General features: G+C 46.5%; 2 protein-coding genes across 2 annotated transcripts; both read left to right on the top strand.

Moving 5' to 3' along the window:
• Window positions 1-1123: 1123 nt before the first annotated feature.
• LOC136046413 (uncharacterized) lies at window positions 1124-3004 on the top strand. Its single transcript, XM_065732999.1, has 2 exons — window positions 1124-1141; window positions 1928-3004. Exons 1-2 carry the CDS (start codon window positions 1124-1126, stop codon window positions 3002-3004), a joined length of 1095 nt encoding a protein of 364 aa, XP_065589071.1.
• A 3209-nt stretch (window positions 3005-6213) lies between these two features.
• Window positions 6214-7542, top strand: LOC136046411 (MLV-related proviral Env polyprotein-like). Its single transcript, XM_065732998.1, has 2 exons — window positions 6214-6223; window positions 6740-7542. Exons 1-2 carry the CDS (start codon window positions 6214-6216, stop codon window positions 7540-7542), a joined length of 813 nt encoding a protein of 270 aa, XP_065589070.1.
• Window positions 7543-20169: the final 12627 nt, after the last annotated feature.

Here is a 20169-nt window from a genome sequence, read left to right as displayed (position 1 = left end):
TAGCCTAACCCTAACCCTATACCTTAACCTTAACACTAACGCTAACCCCAACAGTAGTCTGCACTCTAACCATAAACCCTAAGCCTTATACTTACCCTAACCCTAACCCTAACGCTAACCCATAGCCCTAAACCTAACCCTTAACCCTGACCCTAATTCAAAAAGTAACCCAAACCCAAACACTACCCTAAACCTAACCCAACTCCAACTGCAACCCCATCCCCAAACCCAAAACCAACCACACATAACCCCTAACCTAACCCTATTCCTACCCCAACCCTACACCAAACCCTAACCCTACACCTAACCTTAAACATAAAACCAAGCATAAACCCAACACCCTAAACATACACCTAACCGTAACATTAACCCTGAACCTAACACAAACCCTAAACTTAACACTAACCCTAACCCTAACCGTGATCCTTACTGAGACACAAACACTAATGCTCAACCTAAACCAAACACTAATCCAAACACTAATCTGTAGGCAGTGATCACGTAAAGATTCTGCTCACAAGGAATGTAGGGGGTGATCACAGAAAAATTCCACCCTCAAGGGGTTGCCAATAGTAACCAGATAAGGGAGTAGTGCCAATTGTAACCAAATAAGGTAATAATGCCTGTAGCAGCTAGATAAGGAGGTAATTTCGCAAGCACCTGAGGGGCGTAAACGAAACTATGGTAAACTATAAAAGTTGTTGTTACGAACAAATAAAGGCCATTTTACCACCCACCACATTGGTGTGCACCGAGGTAAATGGACAGACCGATGAGTCCCTAACGATTGCGAACACCTGAATGAAGCCGACGGCGGGTCCGAAAGGCTTCATCTGGTGACCCCGACGTGATAATTAGGGAATAGTGGTCGGGCCACAGGCGGCGTGGCGTTCCTGCTCTCTTCCGTCTCCCTTGGGGAAGGAGATGATGACCCTCGGCTAGAGGGGGCTGCGGCTTACGAGAGTGGAAGCTGGGTAGCGTCGGAGGGGGCTCTAAGCGCGCTAGAGCCCGTGAACCTGCCGAGGACCCAGGCGGCTTTTTGGTGGCGATCCCCGGTAGCTGCGTCGTGGACCTGGAAGTCATTCGGCGGCAATCCCCGGTGACTGATTCGTGAGGACGCGACATGGAGGCCGTCATAAAGGTGATTTCGTCCGCGTGTAAGACCTATTGCGGGAAAACTTCTCCTTGTGGGAAAACGTCTCCTTCTAAGAAGGAAATAGGGGCAATGTTGTCCCTTTTACAAAAAGAGGGACTGCTTACATCTCCCTCAGATTTGTATACCCCGGGGTCCTGGGATCTCATCACCGCAACGCTTTCTCAGCGGGCGATGGTGCTTGGGAAGTCAGGAGAGTTGAAAACCTGGGGGTTGGTCTTGGGGGCGCTGAAAACAGCGCGGGATGAACGGATTACATCTGAGCAGGCGAAGTTTTGGCAGGGTTTGGGGGGAGGAAAGGTGTCTCCCACAGATTCCACAATGAGACCACTTGTGGAGCCTCCAGATGGAGAGAAGAAGGACAGGATGCCCACGTGGCAAGACGCTAAGGTGGCGCGCGGAGAGGCGACCGCGCCCAAGACCGCTGAGCGGATTGCGCCACAGGCTGCTGAAACATCCTGCAATTGTTGCAAGACAGATAACAGCTGCTCTTGCTCAATTTCTGCTCCTCCTTTTGCCCCCGCCGCCCCTCCTCCTTATGTGGGGAGCGGCTTGTATCCTTCTTTGGAGGGGTTGGGAGGGGCGGAGAAGGAGGGTGTGGCTATGTTATCAGCAGGGCGGGATGGTGTGCCCCGATGGGTTGGACAGAGGGCGGAGTCCGGGTGCTCTGACTCAGCCCCTGGGCCGGCTTTAACTGATTGGGTTGGACGGAGGGCGGAGTCCGGGTGCTCTGGCTCAGCCCATGGGCCGGCTTTAACTGATTGGGTTGGACAGAGGGCGGAGTCGGGGTGCTCTGGCTCAGCCCCTGGGCCGGCGTTAACTGATTGGGCAAGGATTAGGGAGGAACTTACAACAGAGAGCTCATCCGTAGTGGCAATGCCTGTGGTGATTAAAACAGAGGGACCGGCTTGGACCCCTCTGGAGCCAAAACTGATTACGCGATTGGCTGACACGGTCAGGACCAAGGGTTTACGATCTCCAGTCACTATGGCAGAGGTGGAAGCTCTTATGTCTTCCCCGCTGCTGCCGCATGATGTTACGAATCTTATGAGGGTTCTACTAGCTCCCGCCCAATATGCTTTGTGGATGGATGCGTGGAGTATCCAGCTGCAGACGGTAGTGGCGGCAGCTACCCGGGACCCTCGACATCCCGCTAACGGTCAGGGGCGGGGGGAGCGGACTACTTTGGACCGCTTACGGGGTCTGGCGGATGGAATGACTGGGAACCCAGAGGGCCAGGCCGCACTTTTGAGACCGGGAGAGCTGGTTGCCATCACAGCGTCCGCTCTCCAAGCACTCAGAGAAGTTGCCCGGTTAGCGGAGCCTGCTGACCCTTGGGCAGACATTACACAGGGGCCATCGGAGTCCTTTGTGGACTTCGCTAATCGCCTCATAAAGGCGGTCGAAGGATCGGATCTCCCATCTTCGGCGCAGGCTCCTGTGATTATTGACTGTTTTAGGCAAAAGTCGCACCCGGATATTCAACGGCTCATACGGGCAGCACCATCCACATTAACAACACCTGGAGAGATAATTAAATATATCCTAGATAGGCAGAGAGTTGCTCCATTAACGGACCAGGGGGTAGCAACTGCTGTGTCGTCGGCTGTGTCGTCGGCCATTCAACCCTTGGTCATGGCGGTAGTTAATAAAGAAAGGGATAAGCAGAGAGGACAGGGTGCTCGTGCTCGGGACAATGCTTTTCTTGTGGATCCTCGGGACATTACCAAGCTCAATGCCCCAAGAGGAGATTGGAAGGCGATCGTGAGCGATGCCAACTGTGTAGAGGGCCGGGACACACAGCCAGAGCTTGCCGGAGGTTTCGATCTTCCTTGCAGGAGGCAGGCATAAATCAGGGTTTACGGCTAGTGAGGGGATCTTCTACAGAGTCACGACCTCTCTCGACCCGTCCCACTGTGTCATTGGCAATGACCATGGAACACGAGGATCGCCCCTTGGTTAGGGTTATGATGACTAACACAGGTAGTCATCCAGTGAAGCAGCGCACGGTTTATATCACTGCGTTGCTGGATTCTGGGGCTGATATTACCATCATCTCAGAAGAAGATTGGCCCACTGATTGGCCATTGATGGAAACTGCGAGTACACAAGTTCACGGCATAGGAGGGGGAATCCCCATGCAGAAATCCCGAGAGTTGATTGAGGTTGGGGTCATAAATCGAGATGGCTCATTGGAACGGCCTTTGCTTTTCTTCCTGGCGGTAGCTTCAGTTAAAGGAAGCATCTTAGGGAGAGATTGCCTGCAAGGCCTAGGGCTTCGCTTGACAAATTTATAAAAAGGGCCACTGTTCTCACTGTAGCGCTACACCTGGCTATTCCACTGAAATGGAAGCCAGACCACACTCCTGTGTGGATTGATCAGTGGCCCCTCCCCGAGGTTAAACTTGTAGCGCTGATAAATTTGGTTGAGAAAGAATTACAATTAGGACATATAGAACCTTCGCTTAGCTGCTGGAATACACCTGTTTTTGTGATCCGAAAAGCATCTGGATCCTACCGTCTGTTGCATGACTTGCGCGCTGTTAACGCTAAGCTTATTCCTTTTGGGGCAGTCCAGCAGGGGGCACCAGTTCTTTCGACGCTTCCGCGGGGCTGGCCTCTGATGGTCTTGGACCTCAAAGATTGCTTCTTTTCTATTCCCCTCGCGGAGCGAGACCGTGAGGCCTTTGCATTCACCCTTCCCTCTATCAACAATCAGGCTCCTGCGCGTAGGTTCCAATGGAAGGTTTTGCCTCAAGGGATGGCATGTTCTCCCACTATTTGTCAGCTGGTTGTGGGGCAAGTACTGGAACCCTTCCGGCGTAAGCACCCATCCTTGTGCATGCTACACTACATGGATGACCTTTTGATAGCTGCTTCTGATAACGAAAAGTTGGAATTGGCTGGAGAGGAGATCATAAGTGTGTTAGAAGGGGCGGGGTTTACCATCTCGCCGGACAAGATCCAAAGGGAGCCTGGTGTAGAGTACCTTGGCTATCGGCTGGGAAATACTTACATAGCTCCAGCGGGCGTATTAGCAGAACCAAAGATCTCCACCTTGTGGGATGTTCAGAAACTAGTGGGGTCCCTCCAGTGGATTCGACCAGCCTTATCGATCCCACCACGGTTGATGAGCCCTTTTTACGAGCAGTTGAAAGGGTCTGATCCGAACGAGAAGAGAGAGTGGAATCTTGACATGAAGTTAGCATGGAGTGAGATTATACAGCTTGCCACTACGGCTGCTTTGGAGCGTTGGGACCCCGATCTTCCACTTGAGGGAGCGATCTCTCGATGTGAAAAAGGGGCGGTAGGAGTCCTAGGGCAGGAGCTGTCAGCACGCCCTAGGCCATGTCTGTGGGTGTTCTCCACACAACCCACTAGGGCGTTTACTGCTTGGCTGGAGGTACTTGCTCTTTTGATCGTCAAGCTCCGTGCCTCAGCTATCAGGATTTTTGGAAAGGATGTTGACATCCTCATGCTGCCTGCATGTCTCCGACAAGACCTTTCGTTCCTTCCGTTTCCAGAGGAGGTCCTTTTAGCCCTTAGGGGATTTGCAGGAAAAATAAGAAATGATGACTCGCCACCTATTTTTGACATCGCGCGACCAATGCTTGTTACCTTGAAAATAAGAGTTACCGATCGCCCTGTGGTAGGGCCTACAGTTTTTACCGATGCTTCCTCAAGCACCCATAAAGGGGTGGTGGTTTGGAAGGAGGGCCATGTGTGGCAAGTTAAAGAGATCGTTGACCCGGGAGCAAGTGTGCAGCAGTTAGAGACTCGCGCTGTGGCTATGGCGCTTCTGTTATGGCCGACGACACCCACTAATGTAGTAACTGATTCCGCGTTTGTTGCAAAAATGCTATTCAAGATGGGTAAGGAGGGGGTGCCGTCAACGACGGCCGCCTTCATCTTAGAAGATGCGCTGAGCCAGAGGACAGCCATGGTCGCAGTCCTTCATGTTCGCAGTCACTCCGATGTACCAGGGTTTTTTACAGAAGGAAATACTATGGCGGATACTCAGGCCGCCCTTCAGGCGTACCCATTGAGGGAAGCCAAAGACCTCCATACAGCCTTCCACATTGGGCCCCGTGCCCTATCTAGGGCATGTGCTATATCTAAGCAGCGGGCAAGGGAAGTGGTTCAGGCGTGTCCTTACTGCAATTCGGCCCCTGCAATGGAGGCTGGCGTTAACCCTAGGGGCCTGGGACCTTTACAGATATGGCAGACAGATTTTACACTGGAGACAAGAATGGCGCCACGTTCCTGGTTAGCCGTCACTGTAGACACTGCTTCGTCGGTGGTGGTGGCGACCCAACATTGTCGTGTAACATCGGCGGCAGCCCAGCAGCACTGGGCTACAGCCATTGCCGCGTTAGGAAAACCTAAGACAGTAAAAACAGACAATGGATCTTGCTTCACCTCAAAATCCACCCGAGAATGGTTGGAACGGTCGGGGATAGCGCATACAACGGGAATCCCTGGGAATTCCCAGGGTCAGGCCATAATAGAGCGGGCTAATCGTCTCCTAAAAGATAAGATCCGTATACTCGCAGAAGGAGATGGCTTTATGCGAAGAATTCCTACAACAAAGCAGGGGGAGGTATTGGCAAAAGCATTGTATGCGTTGAATCATTTTGAGCGAGGTGAGAATACTAAGACCCCAATGCAGAAACATTGGAAGCCAACCATCCTCACCGAAGGGCCACCTGTCAAGGTACGCACAGAGACGGGTGAGTGGGAAAAGGGATGGAACATCCTGGTTTGGGGTCGGGGCTATGCCGCGGTCAAGAATGGGGAGACAGATAGAATTATCTGGATTCCCTCCAGAAAGGTTAAACCGGATGTAAGTCGCGGCAATGATTCCACAAAGAAAAATGAGGCGAGCCTTCCCTTTGCAGGCATTTCTGCTTGGACAACTAGGGATGAGAAAGGCGGACAAGAAACACCAGAAGAAGAAGTCCTCGAGAGAGATTGAGAAAGATCCGGAAAAGAAGCCCTTGCTGCCAACGAGAATGAACAGTATTATAATGGTTGTTTGTTTCTTGGTTCTGTTTGAAGTCATGGGAGCAGGTGCCGATACACATTTACTAGGTCAACCGGAAAACCTTTGGGTCACTTGGGCGAACCAAACAGGTCGACAGGACTTTTGTTTGGCCTTGCAGTCTGCTACCTCTCCTTTTAAAACCTGTTTAATTGGGTCGCCAGGGTACGAGACTCGGGAATTCAAGGCATATGTCAGAAATGTTTCTGCCTGTAATTATTCAGAGCCTGCAACTCAAAGTGCATGTTTAATCCATAGCCTCAATAGTTCTTTGCCATGGGACCCCCAGGAACTGGATTTACTGGGATCCCGCACGGTTAATAATGTAAATGGAACTAATACCACTTGCTTCCTGTTTGGTCCAGGTAGTACCTATGAAAAATTTGCGCACAATAATCTAAAACTACTAACCATTCATAGTCCTTATTTAGGTCAAGTTTGGACAAGTGTCTCTCCAAAAAATCGTGTTGCTTTTAATTGGTCTACTTATTGTGGAGGTAGTTTCTCGAAGGGAAATGCTTATGGCTTACGTTATACATCTAAAGGAGGGACTATAAGACAAGAGGTTTTACTAAATGATCAGTCAGCTAAAGCTTTGCCACCAGGCGTATTCCTGATTTGTGGGGACCGCGCATGGCACGGTATTCCGAGGAAGGCGGTGGGAGGACCATGTTACTTGGGAAAACTTACTATCTTGTCACCACAGATGAGACATTGGGTCAATATTACAAAGCGTACCCTGCAACGTAGAAGAAGATCAATTCACACTTTAACAGAGGACTGTGGGGATGAAGTTCGGTTGTGGGGCCCGACCACTCGGATATTTGCCTCCATAATATTTCCAATTGGAACAGCTCAAGCCTTGAAGGAGATCGAGAGACTGGCTTGCTGGTCCGTTAAGCAGGCCAATTTAACAACTTCACTCCTCAGCGATTTATTAACGGACGTCGCAAGCGTTAGGCATGCGGTCCTGCAGAACCGAGCAGCTATTGATTTCCTGCTTTTGGCTCATGGCCATGGCTGTGAGGATATCGCAGGAATGTGCTGTTTTAATCTTAGTGACCACAGTGAATCCATACATAAGAAGTTGCAGCTTATGAAGGAACACGTCAACAAAATCGGCGTGGAAGAGGACCCAATTGGAGATTGGCTGCGTGGACTGTTCGGAGACATTGGGGGATGGACTGTGCATTTACTGAAGGGTCTGCTTTTGGGACTTATAATTATGTTGCTTCTGCTAGTATGTTTGCCTTGCTTCTTGCAAATTCTGTTAGGTTGCGCGCAACGGATGATTGATCGTACAATCAATTATCACATAGAGTATAGAAAGATGCAGAATAGATTGTAAAGGAACGCGTAATAGGGTTGTAGAGGCTAGGCTATTTAGCGTATCGGGATGTAACGGGTTAAGGCTTGCCGGAGAGGACAATAGCATGTATAGGCGTAAAGCGGGGATTTCGGGATGTACGCGAGTAGAGTCCTCTCTGATTACAGTAGGGAAATTAATGCATCGGGAGGGGGAAATGTAGGCAGTGATCACGGAAAGATTCTGCTCACAAGGAATGTAGGGGGTGATCACAGAAAAATTCCACCCTCAAGGGGTTGCCAATAGTAACCAGATAAGGGAGTAGTGCCAATTGTAACCAAATAAGGTAATAATGCCTGTAGCAGCTAGATAAGGAGGTAATTACGCAAGCGCCTGAGGGGCGTAAACGAAACTATGGTAAACTATAAAAGTTGTTGTTACGAACAAATAAAGGCCATTTTACCACCCACCACATTGGTGTGCACCGAGGTAAATGGACAGACCGATGAGTCCCTAACGATTGCGAACACCTGAATGAAGCCGACGGCGGGTCCGAAAGGCTTCACTAATCCTAACCCAAAATCAAACCCTAACCCTAACGCTAACCCCAACCCTAATCTACTCGAACCCTAACCTACTCTAACCATAACCCTAATCCTAACCCTAAACCCTAACCCTAACCCAATCCCAACAACCATCCCAACTACAACCAAACCCCCAACACCAGCCTCAACCCTATCTCTAATACCAACAACAACCCCAACCCAAACAATAACATCTAAAACCTAACGCTAACCCTAATACTAACCCTAACCCAACCCCAAACAAAACCCCAACCCAAATCCCAACCCCAAACCTAATCCTTAACATAACCCTAAACCTAATACTAATTGGAACCCTAAACCTAAAGCCTAACCCTAACCCAATCCATAACCCTAGAAATAAACCTAACTCCAGCCCCAGACCCAACCCAAACCCAACTCAAATCCCAAACCCAACCCCAACCCTAACACCAAACTTAACTCTAATCCTAACCTGAACCCTAACCATAACCTTACCCTAACCATAACATTAACTCTAACACTAAAACTAACCTTACCCTAACATGAACCCTAAACCTAAACCTAAATCTAACCCTACACCTAACCCTATTAACCCTGAATTTAACACTAACCCTAAACCTAACACTAACCTAGACCCAAACAATAATGCTAAACCTAAACCAAACCCTAATCCAAACAACACTAACACTAACCCAACACTAACCATAACCCTACACCTCAACCCTAACTATAACACTAACCCCAACCCTAATCCTTACCCTAACCCTAACCCTAAACCTAAACCTAACCCTAACCCTAACCGTAACCCTAACCCTAACCCTAACCCTAAGCTCTAACCCTAACCTAATCCCAACAACTATCCCAACTCCAACCCCAACCCCGAACACCAGCCCCAACCCTATCCCTAACACATCCTATTTAATGTCAGGGATGTAATAAATCTCGGTAAGAACAATGGTCTTAGGATACGGAGCCTGAGTAAGAATAATGCTTTTAGTTATAGAGCAATGTTGCGTGCAAAGTTTGCGGGAAACCATACTTAATAACAGAAATTAAGACGACTGGACCAGAACAACTGGATCTGGTTTCAATAGAACTAGACGTTATCTGAAGAACTGAATGTTGTGATAGAACTGAATGTTATGATAACCTAATCTAAGAAATTTAGATATTCTGGGAACTACTAAACAATATGTAAACTGTGTGGCTATTAATCACTATAGCTTTTATGTAAGCTTGCTTTAACCAATCGCGTAGCTAAAAGATTGTGTGCTGTAAACCTAATCTTAGCAACCGAATAACTATATAAGCAGATATGTAACCAACAATAAATCGAAGCTTGTTCACATTGAACATGTGTATGCTTCCCCACGACACTCTGGGTTAACCCTGGGACAACTGCTGCAAACCTAGTTTGCAACATCTGGCGCCCGAACAGGGACCCTGAGTGCGTAGGTTTTGGACCAAAGCCTCTGCTGCTTTGCAGCAGAGAAGCTACGTAGGACCGGTTGACCGCACAGCGGTACCGGCACAGCTGCGAAAAGCGGAAAAGCAGCGTAGCTTCGGTTGACCGCATAGCGAGACCGGCACGGGATCCAGGGGCTAAGCGACTGGCCAGCGCAATTTCTCCTCCACGGTGTACCTTTGTTCCTGCGGAACAGAACGGATGGAGCGAGAGGTAGCCCAAAATCTTTTATCATGCTTTTTAGAAAAGCGGGGAATTAGTGCTGGCACCCTTAAAGCAGTGCCAAATATTTTGGATTATGGGCGGACAGTGGGAGTTTTCTTGCATGCAGGGACATTGTTTAATATCGATCAGTGGCGTACCTTAGGTGACCTGCTGTGGGATCATGTTATTGATGATAGAAAGGAGGCGAAAAAGCTGATGAAGCCTTGGAGGGAGATTATTAATTGTATAAAGCGGCATAAGATTGAGCAGGAGGTAGCAGGGCAAGCAGTTGCTCAGTTGCATGGCGGAGCTGCCGCTGTGACTGGTCGAATTGAAGATCCCCCTCAGCCGTCCCTAGGGATCCCTGTCCCTGTACGGGTATCAGCGGTGCTGCCTACTGCACCAACAGCTGAGGACCCGGAGGCAGAACCTGATCTGTTTCCCCCAGAGGAGGGAAACGGGGATCTCCCACCGCCACCACCATCGCCATTACCTCCTCCACCGTCGCTTTCGGGCGGCAGAGCGCGTAAAATTGGACCCACTGCAGGTTCCCTTGCGCGACCTCACTGGGCAGAAATTGCTCGGCAAGCTGTGGAGCAAGGTCACTCTGACGTGGCTGAAATAATTGGTCAGGCTTTTCCCATTCGGTTCGAGCCCACAGCAGATGGTGGAGCTCAAGGGGTTCATGTTCCTCTTGGTTGGAAAATGCTATTTCAATTGCGTTCCACAGTGTCAGAACATGGGTTACATAGTGAACCGGCTCGTCAATTATTAACTTATATATGGTCTAGCAGTGTGCTTGTTCCAGAGGATATAAAAACAATTATAAGAATGATTATGAAACCGTCAGAACAAATGATGTGGCAATCCCATTGGCGCCGCTTATGTGAATTGAGTGCTAACGCGCCACGGGATATGCATGATCCATTGTACCAAGTGATAGCTGACCAATTGACGGGTAGTAATATGTTCTCTAGACCAGAGATGCAGGTTCAAATGGGGCCAGAAGTCTGTATGGAAAGTATGAATCTAGCGCGAGATGCATATAATATGGTTCGATCTTCGAAACCTACTCCATCCTATTTGTCAATTAAACAAGGTCGGGAAGAATCTTTTGCTAACCTTGTTGATAAGATAACTGAAGCGTTGTCACATGCAGATGTACCTGACTGGATGAAACAGTCTTTGTTACGCCAGTGTCTATTAGAAAATAGTAATCAAGCAACAAAAGCAATTCTTGCCACTCTCCCCTTAAATGCCACTGTTGAGGAAATGTTAGAACGTATGAGCCGAGTGCCTACCCCCACAGAAGCGATGTTAAGCTCTGTTGTTCAAGATATAGGTGAAAAGCTGGCTGGAGTCCAGGATCGGGTGTTTGCTGCCTTTGGACCGCTGTTGCAGCAAGCCGAGAGTAAAGCGGCGTCTACAACCCCGCGCCCTCAACGTTGCCTTAAGTGTGGACGAAATGGCTATTTTCGTAAAGACTGTAAGTCAGATGTATGGTGTAATAACTGTCGGTCAAATACTCATGCTACGGTTGTATGTCGCTCGGGAAACGGCTAACCAATAGCACTGGTCATCGACATCGAAGAGCAGCTTCAGCACTGACAACTGAGTGCTCGGACGAGATAAAATTATGGACAACAACGGCAAATGTCTTCGCTTCTTTCCTGGTTCCACGTGTAGCAGCAGCCCAAGCCTTAACCAAATCGAGAGACTAGCTTGTTGGACTGTTAAACAAAGTAATATTACATCATTAATTCTTGAAGAAATGTTGAAAGATATGAATAGCTTGAGACACGCTGTACTGCAAAATCGCGCTGCCATTGATTTCTTATTACTAGCACAGGGGCATGGGTGTAAAGATTTTGAGGGTATGTGTTGTTTTAACCTGTCAGATAATAGTCAGTCTATTCAAAATCAGATCCACTGGTTGCTCAATCACACAAGTCAGGTAACCAAAGATCATAACCCAATTGACGAATGGTTTCGATCAATTTTCCCAGGCCTTTCATCCTGGCTCTATGATTTGTTGAAGGAAGGAATAAAATGGGTGTTAATTATTATTTTAATTATAATCATAGCTCGCTTAGTAGTAAGCTGTACTATGCGACTTGCTACGCCAAAAGTAAACCTGGCTACCTCAGCTGATATTTTCCAAAATTGGCTGATAGAACAAGGAGGACATGACTATATTACTTTAAAAGAAAAACAGGGGAAATGTCAGGGATGTAATAAATCTCGGTAAGAACAATGGTCTTAGGATACGGAGCCTGAGTAAGAATAATGCTTTTAGTTATAGAGCAATGTTGCGTGCAAAGTTTGCGGGAAACCATACTTAATAACAGAAATTAAGACGACTGGACCAGAACAACTGGATCTGGTTTCAATAGAACTAGACGTTATCTGAAGAACTGAATGTTGTGATAGAACTGAATGTTATGATAACCTAATCTAAGAAATTTAGATATTCTGGGAACTACTAAACAATATGTAAACTGTGTGGCTATTAATCACTATAGCTTTTATGTAAGCTTGCTTTAACCAATCGCGTAGCTAAAAGATTGTGTGCTGTAAACCTAATCTTAGCAACCGAATAACTATATAAGCAGATATGTAACCAACAATAAATCGAAGCTTGTTCACATTGAACATGTGTATGCTTCCCCACGACACTCTGGGTTAACCCTGGGACAACTGCTGCAAACCTAGTTTGCAACACCTTAACATAACCCTAAACCTAATACTAATTGGAACCCCAAACCTAAAGCCTAACCCTAACCCAATCCATAACCCTAGAAATAAACCTAACTCCAGCCCCAGACCCAACCCAAACCCAACTCAAATCCCAAACCCAACCCCAACCCTAACACCAAACTTAACTCTAATCCTAACCTGAACCCTAACCATAACCTTACCCTAACCATAACATTAACTCTAACACTAAAACTAACCTTACCCTAACATGAACCCTAAACCTAAACCTAAATCTAACCCTACACCTAACCCTATTAACCCTGAATTTAACACTAACCCTAAACCTAACACTAACCTAGACCCAAACAATAATGCTAAACCTAAACCAAACCCTAATCCAAACAACACTAACACTAACCCAACACTAACCCTAACCCTACACCTCAACCCTAACTATAACACTAACCCCAACCCTAATCCTTACCCTAACCCTAACCCTAAACCTAAACCTAACCCTAACCCTAACCGTAACCCTAACCCTAACCCTAACCCTAAGCTCTAACCCTAACCTAATCCCAACAACTATCCCAACTCCAACCCCAACCCCGAACACCAGCCCCAACCCTATCCCTAACACCACCAACAACCCGAACCCAAACAGTAACATCTAAAACCTAACGCTAACCCTAATACTAACCCTAACCCCACCCCCAAACAAAACCCCAACCCAAATCCCAACCACAACCCTAATCCCAACCCTAACCCTAAACCTAATCCTAACCCGAACCGTAAACCTAAAGCCCAACCCTAATCCAGGCCATAACCCTAGCCCTAAACCTAAACCCAACCCCAGACCCAACCCAAACCCAACCTAAATCCCAGCCCCAACCCCAACCCCAACCCTTACCATAACTTAAACCTAAACATAACCCTAAGCCTAAGCCTAACACTTACCCTAACTGTGACCCTAAACCTGTACCTAATCCTAACCCTACACTAACCCTAAAATAAACCTTAACACTATCTGTAACCCTTACCCTAACTGCACCCCTAAACCAAACCTTAAACCTGAGAGTCTTAACCTTTCAAAGAGTCTTACCTTAACAAACCTAAACCTTTTTACCAAACCTAAACCTAAACCTAACAAACCATTTTTTAACTCTAACACAAAACCAAACCCTAAATTTAACCCTAAATCTAACCCATACCCCAACCCTATCCCTACCCTAAACCTAACAGTGACTCAATCCCTAACCCTAACCCTATCCCTAACCCAAACCGAACTCAAAATTAGCCCTCCCCCTCCCCCTCACCTAAACCCTAACCCTCTCCGTAACCCTAAACCTAAACCTAATCCTAACAGTAAACAAAACCTTAAAACTGACTGTAAGACTAACCCTAACCTTAAACCTTAGACAAACCCTAACCCTTAACCTAAATCCAATCATACACCTAACCCTATCCAATAACCTAAAACATACCCTAACACTTACTGTAACACTAAATATTTAAACTTAACATTAAACCTAACCCTAAATCTTATTCTAACCCTAGAACTATACCTTAACCCTAACCCTAATGCTAACCCCAACCCTAATCCTTACCCAAATCCTAAGCCAAAACTTTACCCTAACACTAATCCAAAATCTAAACATAACCCTATTACTAAAGCCAATCTTCACCTAACCCGCTGAAACTACCTAAATCCTTCTTTAACACTTACTGTAAGACTAAATCTTCAACCCTATCCCTTGCCCTAACCCTTGCCCTTACCGTAACACTAACACTTACCCTAACCCTTACCCTAAATCCAATCTTACAGCTAACCCTTTCCAATAACCAAAACTTACCCTAAATCTTACTGTAAAACTAAATCTTTAAACCTAACACTAATCCTAATACTAACCCTAACCACAAACCTAACCCTAACCCTAACCTTAACCCTAACATAACCCTAACAGTAACCCCAACCCAAACCCTAACCCCAACCCTAACCCTAAACATAACCCTAAGCCTTACAATAACAATAACCCTTACCCTACCCCTAACTCTATGGGAACTGCTCAATCACGGCCAGAAACACTGGTCACCTGAGGTGAGCACCGAGTCAGCCATGGGGGCACAAGTGGAGGTGATATACCTGTGTGACTGGAAGGGGGGGAGCCTGGCTCCACCTCTCCCAAACCCCATTTAAGGGCTGACCACCGCCAGGAAAGGATCTCTTCTTGGGGATCCCTCCCACGTGGAGTCCCCTGCGAGCCTTATCACACTTGTTATAAAAATGAGTGCTGTATTTGTTAATGAAACCCACTTGAGACAGAAGTGTCAGTGTTTTTCAGTGTTTTGCTTTCTGAAAACTATGTAGTTTGTAGAAGTCTCAAAATAGATGTATAAATGTTTTGTCTAAGAACTTTGGAATTTGTGCAAATTGGAGCCACAGCGCTTAGTTCTAACAACTGGACAATGAACAACAGACAGCAGTGACCTTCTAAGAAACCGAAAAAAGAAAAATAAGTGAAAATCTCCTCTTAAGTGCGCATGATTGAAGCTGAAGAGGCCTACGGCCCTTTTCATCTCAATCACCAGGTGGCAGAGAACGACCCCACATAACAGCCAGTGCAGCCCAGGAAGGGAAAGATAAACACGAATGCAGAGATGAGAGACAATAAAAAGTGGTATCGGGAGGCCCCCGTTGTGCACCTCTGGTGGAGTGGAGACTCCTAGCCGCCTAGCACTGTTTCTTGCTTGTTTATTGCTTGCTCAATAAATCTTGTACTGTTGGTAACGATTGGCGTTTATTGTTCTTTACGCCTATAACAATTTGGTGCCGTGACTCGGATCCAGGCGACTCTGCTGTGGAATTCCCACTCCTGGGGGGATGCCCCGTCTTCGGACAGCCCCTGGTCTTGGTAATTCCTGTGCAGATACCTGTAGCTCCGAACTCTAAATTCGGTAAGAGAGCAAAAGAAACTGCAGTACCCCATAATTTTTGTGCACAAAGACCCGAACGAAGAATCAGGATTGAGTAAGTATTTGCGTGAAGCCGTTCAGTTGGGGTGGGTATCCCGGAGAATGCCTGACTGAGACGTCCCGTAGGGGCGAAGCGAGTGTGGACCCCCTAGTAGTGCAGTTCCCATTGCCCGCGAAGGTGTGGGTCACTACCGAGGGGCGCAAGTGTGTGTGTGTGAGTGCTCCGGAAGATGGGACAGAGGCAGAGTAAGCCTAACTCAAGCTCTAAACCTAACATAAACCCTTACCCTAACCATGACCCTAAACCTGTACCTAATCCTAACACTACACTAACCCTAACCTAAGCCTCAACACTATCCAACCTCAACCCCCAACACCAGCCCCAACCCTATCCCTAACACCAACAACAACCCCAACCCAAACATTAACATCGAAAACCTAACGCTAACCCTAATACTAACCCTAACCCCAAACAAAACCCCAACCCAAATCCCAACCCCAACACTAATCCTAACCATAAGCCTAATCCTAACCCGAACCGTAAACCTAAAGCCTAACCCTAACCCGATCCATAACCCTAGCCCTAAACCTAACTCCAACCCCAGACCCAACCCTTATCCTAACCCTAACCATAAACCTAACCCTAACCCCAACCCTTATCCTAACCCTAACCCTAATCCGAACCCTAACCCTAACCCTAACCCTATCCCTAAACCTAACTCCAACCCCAGACCCAACCCTTATCCTAACCCTAACCATAAACCTAACCCTAACCCCAACCCTTATCCTAACCCTAACCCTAACCCTAACCCAAGCCATAACCCTAACCCTAACCCTAACCTTATACTAACCATAACTCTAACCCTAACCCTAATCCGAACAACCCTAATCCCAAACCCAACCCCAACCCTAACTCCAAACTTAACTCTAATCCTAACCTGAACCCTAACCACAACTTTACCTTAACCCTAACATTAACTCTAACCCTAAAACTAACCTTACCCTAACATGAACACTAACCCTAAACCTAAACCTAAATCTAACCCTACACCTAACCCTAAACCTAACCCTAACATTAACCCTGAACCTAACACTAACCCAAACCCTAACCCTGACCCTAACCTAGACCCAAACACTAATGCTAAACCTAAACCAAACCCTAATCCAAACAATCTCAGCAGTGGAGGTTCCCTAGCTATCTCACCTTCAGCTTCCGCATAAGACGTTCGGTTTTGGACACTGTCATTTTATTTGATTTATTAGCTTCAATTCCAATTATACTGTGTTATTTTGCATTCTGATATCTTATTTAGTAAATTAGTTTTCCTCCTCAGATCATTGCAGCTGTTTTGTTTTTAGGCCCATCTCCATACCCTCTCCTTTTTCTCTCTTTCCTGGGGCATGGGTCCATGGTTCCCCTGCCCTATTAGTCATGGAACTGAGTTGAACTGGCCCATAAACCATTGACAGTATCATTTCCTTCTGAGAAGAAGATTGGGGAACAGACTGCTCTTCTGCTCCCCCAGTCAGTGTGGGATGCTCCTGCAAGGCATGGGGGGCTCCCTTTGAAGGTGCCTCTGCTCTGTTCTCCCCTAGACTGGTGTTCAGCCCTTCAACCATGTCATGCTCTTCAATGTTGGCTTTTGGGAAGCAATGGAGGACTTGGACTGCGACTGTCTTATCTTCCATGGTGTGGACCACATACCAGAAAATGGCCACAACTATTATAGGTGTGGACAGATGCAATTATGGGTGACTTTCCAGCCAAGTTGGACAAGTACATGCACCTGTAAGCATTGTTCTTCCACTGCACTGCAATAATAGATAAGCTCTGCTGGGGGCTGTGTGGTGGCTGATGCCTTGCTTCTGACCTGCCTGCTTTGCTCCCTAGTGGAAGGAGCAAAGCAAAAAGGATTGCTACCCTGGACTTTAGGAGAGCCAACGTTGATCTCTTCCGGGACCTACTTGGAGCTATCCTGTGGGCTAGGGTGCTAGAAGGCAAGGGGGCCTGTGAGAGCTGGTCAGCATTTAAACAGCTCTTCTTCCAAGTTCAGAATCAGTGTGTCCCTGTGAGCAAGAAATCGGGAAAGGATGACAGTGTGAGAAAGTAATCTTTTTGTTCGTGGTAAGAGGGAAGGAACCTGTAAATAAGTAACTGTAGTTTGTGATTTAGCATGTAACATATAAAGAAGCCTAGCTTGCGAAAACACAAAACTTGCACAAAAACCGGGAGCTAGCCTAAACACGCTCAAGGGCTCAAGGACTAGTGATTATGCAATTAACCAATGAGATTTGTTCATATGAATAACATACCAGAAAAGGAAAAACCACCAGACAAGGTCAAGAGGAAGATATGGAGGAAGATTACTTACTTCAACCCATACGACCACCGGGAGGCAGAAGAAGACCCCCTAACAACAACTGGATCAAGGACACGTATACGGAAGACGGACTGTATAAAAGGATCGGGTATTGGTTCAATTGTTGCGACAGTTGGTGGAACGCAGAGTCCCCTGTCGCCCAGCGCTGCATTGCCTCTTTGCTCTTTGCTCAATTTGATTAATAAAATTCAATAGTTGAATTTTTGATTCCTAGTCCGTTGAATCTATTTATAACAACAGGAAACCTGCATGGATGAGCAAGGAGCTCATGCTCAAACTCAAAGGGAAGAAGAAGGTCTGTGAAATGTGGAGAAAGGGTCTGACCATTTGGGAAGAATATAGAAAGGTTGTCAGGGCCTGCAGGGATGCAATGAGGAAGGCTAAAGCACATCTGGATTTGAATCTGGCAAAAGTGGTAAAGGATAATAAAAAAGGCTTTTTTAAGTATGTTAACAGTAAAAGGAAGACTAGGGAGAATGTGGGCCCCCTACATTCTGAGGGGGGTGTTCTGGTAACAGGGAATACTGAGAAGGCAGAGATAATGAACACCATCTTTGCTTCTGTCTTCAGTGAAAAAACTCTCCCTCAGTAATCCCAGACCCTGGAGGTTAATGAAGAGGATCTGAGGAATGAGAGACTTTCCTTTAGTCATGGAAGGGGTGGTCTGTAAGAGCCTAGGCAATTCTAGTGTTCATAAATCCATGGGACCCGATGGTATGCATCCACAGGTGCTGAGGGAGCTGGTGAAGGTGATTGCTGAACCACTCTCTATCATATTTGAAAGGTCTTGGAGAATGGGGGAGCTTCCTGAAGACTGGAGTATAGCCAATGGTCTTCAAAAGGGCAAGAAGGAAGATCCGGGTAATTATAGGCCAGTCAGCCTCACCTCTGTCCCTGGAAAGATGATGGAACAGCTTGTGCAGGATGCCATTTCCAGACAATTGGAAGAAAAGGAGGTTATCAGGAGTAGCCAGCATGTCTGAAACTAGAAAGGGAACAGAGAAACCATTATTTATGTGTTAATGCAACCACTGCTCTTTTCCTGAACGCTCTTCTGTAGATTTCTTCCACGGCAGGAGCATTTAATTCAAATGGACTGAGAACATACAATGAAAATCAAACTATGGAGGCTAGTTCCTGTAATGCAAAGGGAGAGCCAGAAAAAAAAATGGGAACTTCCACAGCAGCCAGGACTCATGACCAACTAACTGAAGGGTACTGTTTAAAAATCTCTACTGTGTTTATACACATGTATATAATTTCTGAAGGACTCTTTTGGCATTGTGAGAAAACATAAAAAAATTATTTAGAATCCTATTTTCAGATTCAAAGTCATTACTGGACATGACTACTCCTGAAAATAAGTTTGGCTAACATCATCAAGTATTCCATGATTCCCAGTTCCCTTTAAATTAACCTAAACCTAAGCCCAACCCCAATGCTAACCCTAACTCTAACCCTAACCCTAACACTAATCTTTACCCTAAACCTAACCGTAACACTAACTGTAAACGCTAACCCTAATCTAGAACACTATACTAGTAACTATTACTAGTAACACTACTAGAACTATAACCCTAACCCTGATCCTAAACCTAATCCTAGAACTTTCTAGAAATTTTTATACTGGTTATGACACCTTTCAAATCTTTTCAAATAATCAGGTGCCAATGGTTGGCAAAAGTCTGGCTGTAATAGCTCATAACCGTGGAATAAGCTTGAAAAAATTTGTGTCTTCTACAGATCCGAAGGCAGAATGCTAATAAGCTGGCTGCCTTATACTGTAAAGCGGCTTATCTCCTCTGCCAGCTGAGGTCTGATTCCAACATTACGCAGTTTACTCATATAACAGACTCCGTTCATGGCGTTTTTAGAAAAGATGGGCGGCCACCCTATGTTAGTGAGGGGGAATTTTCTGTTTTCTGCTGGCTCAGCAAGCATTTGAAAAGAATTTTAACATCAGACCTTCATTTCAGTTCACATTTTCACAGTTTTGGTTTAACATTTCATGATGACCTTCTAGATTCCTCAGAAACACAACTTCTCTCAATTTTTACTTGTCATACACACGGACATTACTGATTCCTTCCCCAAAACTATATGCTCTTCTGAGGTTAGTAAAGGCGAATTGTGAGTGACGCTGGCTCCTCTCGGAGATTCTGCTGTCTCTCTAACCAGATCGAATATTTCCCTAGTAAACTTCATCACCGGCTCATCAAAGATCAGCCCGTACGAATCTGAGACAATCTGCGCTGAAGAGCGGCTTTTATCCGTAGCCTGCTGCTGTCTGATTCCAACATAACAATGATTACCAATACGAAGAATCCGTTCGTGGCGTCGTCAGTAAAAATACGGAGGACACCGATGTTACTGTGGGGGATTCTGTTCC

The sequence above is a fragment of the Cyrtonyx montezumae genome, unplaced genomic scaffold, assembly GCF_038088225.1.
Source record: "Cyrtonyx montezumae isolate F1298 unplaced genomic scaffold, pur_monq_1.0 scaffold_16, whole genome shotgun sequence".
NCBI classification, from domain to species: Eukaryota; Metazoa; Chordata; class Aves; order Galliformes; family Odontophoridae; genus Cyrtonyx; species Cyrtonyx montezumae.
This window is presented reverse-complemented; position numbering and strand designations above follow the sequence as displayed.